This window comes from Aquila chrysaetos, chromosome 1 (assembly GCF_900496995.4).
Source record: "Aquila chrysaetos chrysaetos chromosome 1, bAquChr1.4, whole genome shotgun sequence".
NCBI lineage: Eukaryota > Metazoa > Chordata > Aves > Accipitriformes > Accipitridae > Aquila > Aquila chrysaetos.
In genome coordinates, this window is record NC_044004.1 from 64,342,434 (window position 1) to 64,349,806 (window position 7,373).

The 7,373-nt window shown below is 47.3% G+C and overlaps 1 protein-coding gene across 7 annotated transcripts in view; it reads right to left on the reverse strand.

Annotated features, from left to right (window-relative positions):
- HNRNPD (heterogeneous nuclear ribonucleoprotein D) overlaps positions 1-5,667 on the reverse strand; it is a 10,486-nt gene extending 4,819 nt beyond the window's left edge. For 4 of the 7 annotated variants that reach the window (XR_003924107.1, XM_030019257.1, XM_030019266.1 and 1 more), the window contains exons 1-3: positions 5,288-5,664; positions 1,259-1,427; positions 276-437 (exon numbers count right to left, since the gene is read on the reverse strand). Coding sequence is in view for 6 of the 7 variants with exons in the window: in XM_030019257.1 (XP_029875117.1) it covers positions 276-437; positions 1,259-1,427; positions 5,288-5,475 (519 nt within the window). In the remaining variant the exon portion in view is untranslated. Of the gene's footprint in view, positions 1-275; positions 438-1,258; positions 1,428-4,716; positions 4,891-5,287 lie in introns of those variants that run through there. The other 3 variants (XM_041125387.1, XM_041125383.1, XM_041125394.1) reach the window with 2 other exon arrangements.
- Between the last annotated feature and the right edge of the window lie 1,706 nt (positions 5,668-7,373).

Sequence of the window (7,373 nt, forward strand, 5' to 3'; positions counted from 1 at the left end):
CTGTTCCAGTCAAGACTGCCAGACATCCCATGAATCAGTTCCTGACTCTCTGACTTATCCCAGCTCCTCCTTCCATTAACCGAGTTTATGCAACTCAAAGCCTCTAATTAATATCCTTACCATTAAATTCTGACTACTAAGACACATGGAGCTACACTGGCCATTAAGCTTACAGTAGCATCCACACAGGTTACATTTGGGGGCTGCTTTTTATTACTAAATTTGTGAAGACAGAACAAATTCTACAAGTATAAGCAGTTTATTTCACCACGTACCTCACCAAAACCTCCAAAATATTCCCTTATTTTCTCCTCAGGCGTGTCTGGAGATAAGCCCCCAACAAAAATCTTTTTAACGGGTTCTTTTGTTTTCATGGCTTTCGCTCTTTTTGGATCAATGACCTTTCCATTCAGCTTGTGTTCTTTCTGGTCCATGACCTGTGGAAAATTAAAACACGATCTTACCTGCAGTTCAAGCTAAATGTTTCACTGATGTTTTGAGCAAGGCCCAGCTATTTTATACTTAGTTTTTGTTAATGCTATCACTTCAATTTCAATACTTTGATTACAGCAATAATTTGTTGCACAAAACCAAACAGTTCCATGATTTTAATCACTATCCACTGACAGAGACAGTTCTGACAAAGCCTTTCAAGAGTCACCTGGAGCCACATATCATCCAAGTTCCCTTGAGTAAGAGTATAACACTTCTCAGAAAGTACTCTACAATCCCATCCTCAAACCTCATGAGGAAAAGAATCTGTACTTTAGATATCACCAACGGTCAATGAAGGTGAAAACTTTTCAGTGTCCTGTGTCAACAGCATTTTAGAAAGGTTAACAGCTAATTTTTGCTTGGATAAAGCCCAGATCTGTCAAAGCCACTGGCTCTACTCTAGGGGTTCATGTTGCAGCTCTGGAATGCAAAGACTTGAAGTTCTTTGTAAACTACTGCTTTCACAGTAGTAGGCAGCAGACATTTATATACAGTATTTTTAAAGCGCTCAAGTCCAGCGGTTTGCAGTACACTCCCCTGTAAGTACCCAAAGCCATACTTTGGGAATCGCTGCTGGTCCTGGCCACTGCATCACGAGTAAGACGGTTTAGGAAAAAAAAACATTTCAATAAGCATCTTAAATATATTGTATCCCAGAATCATCTTTAACAGTTCACATACAAACAACTATGCATGCAATCAACTGCATGCTGTATCTTTGCTACCTGAAATTGAACACGTTGTTTCATTACATTAATACTACCTTATCTACACTCTCCGATTCTTTGAAGAGTACAAAGCCGAAGCCTCTTGATCGCCCAGTGATGGGATCCAACTTCAGAGTGCAGTCTACAACTTCACCAAATTTAGAGAAATAGTCCTTCAGGTCTTTCTTTGTAGTGTCCCAGCTAAGGCCGCCGATAAACATTTTCCTGTTAAGACAAGATGGTTAATCTGTTAATGTGTCTTACCCAAAATCCTGTACCGTCAAGCTTTATGAGCTCAGTTACCTAATGTAAGGAATAGCAGAATTTTATCAGTGACACGACACACATAGGCCTGCGCTTTTTGAGAACTTGCTTAAACGATCCCGGCCAGATTAAAGACTTGCATGTACACACACGAAAGTTTTGCACCACTTTCCACTGCAGTTGCTTACTCTGCTATCCCAAGAAACTACTAAGAGTGACAAAAAGATATTTTACTACTTCCTTGCATCTCCACCACTACTGACCCACCACAGGCTTAATTCCATTTAGTTATCTGTGGAGCCTCCAAACAACTGCTTATAAAACAAACACAGGCAGAATAGCTTTGTAAGGCAGTGCAGTTAAACAGAAGCATTTATGTACTAGTCTGGACTAGACATATGCCAATATTAGTAAACTAAACTAAATAAATAAAGATTAGTCAAGTCTCCTTCCCCAGAAAGCAGTAAAAAAGTATTGGATAGTCAAAGCTTCTCTTTCCTCCCAAAACCATAATATAAACACCTGGCATAATCCAATACAATCACGAGAACATCTTCCCAATATACTACCTGCAGGACCAGTGTTGCTGGGCAAATGTGTACATTTTACTCTGATCATGACTTGTATTTTCAAAAGCATGCTGGAAGCTTGGAATCAAACCATGACCATCCCATCCCATTAGTAAGCCACCAAAAAAAAAAGGGAAAGAAAAATCAAGAACCACTGCCTCCAGAGGAAACACTTCATGATTTGCATCAACTAAAAATCAAGCCAATATGCACACAAATGAAACATTCCTAGTTGTTAGGCATAGGGCTTATGCACCCATTCAAAAGAGGATTTGATTTGAGATGATCTCTTCTAATACTGGCGAAGAAGATTTTACAGCGGGCTCAAAACAGAAAGTATGATCCACTATGATCTATAAAAACGCTTTCTACAAAGCTTTGTCTGTTTTCACTGTACCAACTTACTCCACAATTGCACACACGGTTATCAGAAAACCCGAAAAACCACTGTAGCACATTTCCAATTTCTCCACTTTCCACACACAGATATTTCTGCCAATCATGTACAATTGTGTTGTACTTCCACAAGTCAAACTCTCTCAAATCAAAAGCTGCTCATGTGAACTAACTCTATTGAATTAGCCGTGCTCTTACAGAATTAACAAGAGCATTCAGTTTCTGACAAACATATCTAACCTCCATACAGATGAGGGGGTTCAGGAGCTTCAGATGTTTCTATAAAAAGTCTTGAAGTCTATAAACGGGAGTACTGATTCCCCATCCCTTTATCCACTTTTCGCAGTAGTTCCAGATCTCTCTCCAACAAAGCACCAAAACCTCTTTCTAGTATGACATTCAGGACCCATATGGAAAAAATGGTCCCCACTGGTAAACCAGCAGCCTCCTACCAGTATGGACAGTAATTCAAAGGATGCTTTGTGCCCTTGTGTTCATCCACCATTAAGGTTCTTGTTTGGTTTGTGGTGTTTTTTTAAGCAGCAAAACAGAACACCTACAGAGGATGCAGCATCCTATTTCTGACACATGGGAGATAGTGATCCTCTAGCAGTTACTACCAAACATACACTTGCTACCTGACATACAAAACACCTGTTTCAGTTATCAACAAACCATTTAATATAAACATACAAAACCTGGTTTATAGTTATTAACAATCAACATCCAAACCCCTGCTTTACATCACTAAGCACATGACAGACCAAGAATGTGAGTTTGAAACTGACAGCCTTCTGAAGGATTTTCTTCCCACCATGCAATAACTGCATCTGTGAGTCCAGTTACAGAGCGGCAAAACATGACTGCTTCAGCTTGCCACTACAGAAGTTGACAAACTACTGCTCCACTGCAAAACTGAGGTCAGATCAAGGCTACAACACAAACATGAGTGCAACAAACAACTAAGGTGCAATGTCACAGCGCTGCCAAAAGCTTGCAAAATATGTACGTTTCCCAAACCAGTTTGGCTGGTGTAAGTCACATCAGCACATACAGTTTTCCAAAATAAGTTACCAGAAGGGTACTGGGAAAGCTTTCGAACTTCAGACTTAGCTAAATAGAGCAGAGACATCACCACAACTACTGGCTTTGGCCTTCCTTTGACAGGCTAGTCACAACTTTCCTGGCAGCTGCCAACACGTGCATTTCTCAAGTCCACAGTTCTCACTAAGGAGATCTGAGGGTATGAGAACACGCACACTGTTTTTTCCTGAAGACACTGTCTCTAATTCCTAATGCAAAAGGAAATACCAATGTACCCACATCCAGTGGCTACCAAGGATGTGCTGTTTTCCCTCAACTACCAAGAGAGCTGTCAAACACTTTGTTTTCTGTAAACCATTACCCGTAAGTATTAACAGGTCAAAAAAACAATTAAACCAAACTACAAGTCAATGTATGCTACATGTAATCACTGCCCGGTGTCATTGCACCACTCAGTGACAACTTTTTCTGGCTGTGTTGACTCAAAAGAAGACAGACTTCCTCATGAAAACCCTTTAATAGGTGTGTATTAAAGGTCAAAAAGTAAAACGAATATGCAAACTGCAAAAGTACTCAAAGCCATTAAGAGCAGGCGCGAAGTAACAAAAACATTCTAAGTTTTCACTAACCCTAGCAAAGGTTCCTGTTCTCTCTTCCTGCTCTCAGCAACATCCTGGGTTATTACAGATGAAGGAAGGTTTCACAGCAAGTCTCTACAGGACACAGTAGCTAGTGTTCCTTTATCCAGTTTATTTTCTGCCTTGATCAAAACCGGACCTGCAGCTTGAGTTTCTTATTGGCCTGACAGGAGACAGCATACAGCAGCAGCCTGTCCTGTAACTGGATTTATTATATGCGAATTTCACCTGCTATATGAAAGCAACACTACCCCATGCCAAGCATGAGGCAGAGACCCTTGGACGATTAAAAGCTGCCTTCATTCGTAAGCTATCACCTAAAGCAATCTTCCTCACAGGAAGTTTCAGGAGAAAAGGAGGAATTATCTAAGGCAAGAAGTCAAGGTGCCTCATGCCTCTCACTGACACAGCTGACATACTCTTTACATTTGCAACATAGGGCAACACTAAGTGATTGCAACCTGAGCACTCAGTTACATTGACTTACAGTCCTTAACACCGCACATTTGAAAAAAAAAAAAAGTTTATAGTTTGGCACACATCACACCAGATGTACAAACTGCTGTGGGATTTGGGTTGACAGCGGCACGAAACTTTCCCCACCTGACAGCACCATTTGGAACTCTGTGACAGTGCTGCTCCCACTGATTTTGAAACCGACCCAGAGCACCCTGTCACCCCCGACTCCCTGCAGTGCCGAGGAGCAAACCAACTACCGACCCGGCTGCACTTTCCAAGAGCACACCAGGCCCCCGGGCCGCGTTTAGGTTTGCAGCCTCCAGGTGAGCCGCCAACTACCGCCCGAGCCGCTCTGCTCCGGGGACAGCAGCGGCCTGCCCCCCGCGGCCGCTGCCGGAGCGCGGCCCTGCTCGCCGCGGTCACTGTCGCGCCGCGGGGGCTTCTCCCCCGCTCCTCACGCCCCAGTGCTCCCGGAAAACAGGAAGGCGGGGGGGCCCGAGCGGCGCCGCCCGCCCGAGCCCCGCCGGCGGCCCGCCCCCGCCGACTCGGCCCGGTACGTGACGTCGCCGCGGCGCCAAGTAAACAAACAGGGCGGCGAGCGGGGCCGCGCCGGGCCAGGCCGAGCCAAGGGGCGCCGGACCCCGCCGCCCGCCCCAGCAGGACGCCGCCGAAGCGACAAAAGCCGCCGGGCGCCCGCGCCGCCCCCACCGCTCACCCCTCGTCCTCCTCGTTCTTGCTGGCGTCGATCTTGGCTCCCTCCGACTCGATCCCGCCGCCGCCGCCTCCCCCGTCGGCGCCCCCCGCCCCAGCCCCCGCCAGCCCCTCAGGCTGCTCCGCCGGCTCCGCCGAGCTGCCTCCGGCGCCCGCCGCGGCCGAGTCCATGGTGAACTGCTGCTCCGACATGGCGCCGCCGCCGCTGACCCGCGCCGGCCGGCCGGCGACCGCCCGCCGCCCCCGGCCCCGCTGCCGCTTCCCCGCCGAGGCCCCGGCCCCGCTCGCGGCCCCGGCGACAACACGAGCACGCCAAGCCCTCCTCCTTTCGCTCGCTTTTTTTAATGGCGCCGCCACCGACCCAACCTAAAATGGCGGACGGAAGGAGCGCGGCGAGCGCGGTCACGTGACACCGCCTCCCGGGGAGCGGGCGAGGGGGGGTGCGCCGTCCCCGCAGCCGTCGGTCGGTGACCCGTTCCCCGGTGACCCGTTGCCCGCGGGCGCCGCGCCGCTCCTCGGGCCACCTGCCGCCAACCGCAGCGCTTTTAGGTTTTTCGGGTGGCCGCCGCGGAGCAGGGCACGGGGCGGACGGCGGCTCGTCGTGAGGCCGAGCGGGCCGCTCTCCAACCGGCAGCTGCTGGGCACCTGCCCGGCGCGGCTCTCCGAGCCTGCAGGGCCGGCCGGCGCTGAGCTCCTGGGCACCTCACAACCTGCGGACAGCCCCTGGAGCATCCAGTGCCTGAACGTACCGCAATGAAGCTTTTACCAAAAAAAAATCTCCACCCAAATTTAAAGCATAAAGTGCTACAGGTTGAAGTAAAACTTGACTCTTAGGCACGTAGTTTTTGGTATATTAACAAACGTGTAATAGCAAAGCCACGTCCTAATGGCAAAAGTAAAGCAGTGCTTGCAGCCCCCCGGAGGCACTGCTGGTAAGAACAGCTTCTGCATCCAGCTGCGCTCTGGAAAAGTTAGGAGTACAAAGTCACATACCGCCGTGCCTTCTCCCCGGGGCCATGCTGCTTTAGTCTGTAGCCAGAGATGTCAGCGAGTCTCCTCACGTTCAACCTAATTGCTAAGATGACAGGAACGTCCCTAGACCTAGCAACTGCTTAACCCACAGCAGTTACGGCATGCAGCCTTCTGTATGACAGGAAGACAAGAAAATAAAACACCCAGCGGCCTAAGAGAAAAATAAACACAGTTTGGAAACTTTTAGAGAGAAACCTCTACCCAGACTACTCCCTTTAGAAGTTTGCAAGACCAGTCACCCCTGTGAATTAGCTATTCATGTTTCACTTTACTCTTCTAACAGCCAAGGTTTATTTTTGATGCACAACCAGACACTCATGTCAAGGAAAAAACTTTAAGGTAGGCTGCTGCTATCCTTTGGCCTCGGGCAGAATGTGTATGCTTGCTTACCCATCCCAGCTGTTATAGTCAGAAAACAACCTGCTGGCTAAAGCAGTTTCCCTTCCCCAGCAATCATTTGTTCAGGCTTTTGTTATGTTGCTCGCTCATATACACAAGATGGAAAACCTGTTTTCTGATCCAGTTGAGAAGAATCCAGTGCAGGATCTAACTTAAATGAATAGATCCCAATTTGTACAGAAATTACTTGCTGACCCTAAAGTTCAGGAACTTGTAATCTCCTGCTTGCACCGGAACACTCCAGGAGCAATTGCTCTAGGGAAGTAATTTGGTTTTAGAATGCTCAAGGCTATAACTTAAGTGCTTGAAAAACCTTGAAAGGTGATAGCGATCTCACCTTCCAACCCCTCAAGCACTACTGAGCTATCAGCATAAAAAAAGGTAGGGCTGCAGTTCTAGATCCCTTGAGATGTACGAAATTGGTTAAGTATTGTGCCACAGACCACTCTCCTTTTCTGCAGCTGGCAGGAGACAACACTGCTGTCTTCCACAGTGATGCTAACTCAAGGCACTACAGTGCTCTCAAGACAGGTCAGGAAAAGAAGTGGGTTGTACTGACCTGTATAGACAATAACTTGTCTTGAGCCATTTATGATCTGCCCTTCTATACAAGTATAGTTGTACCACTGTAAGCTGAGAGCCAACAGCAAAACTACACA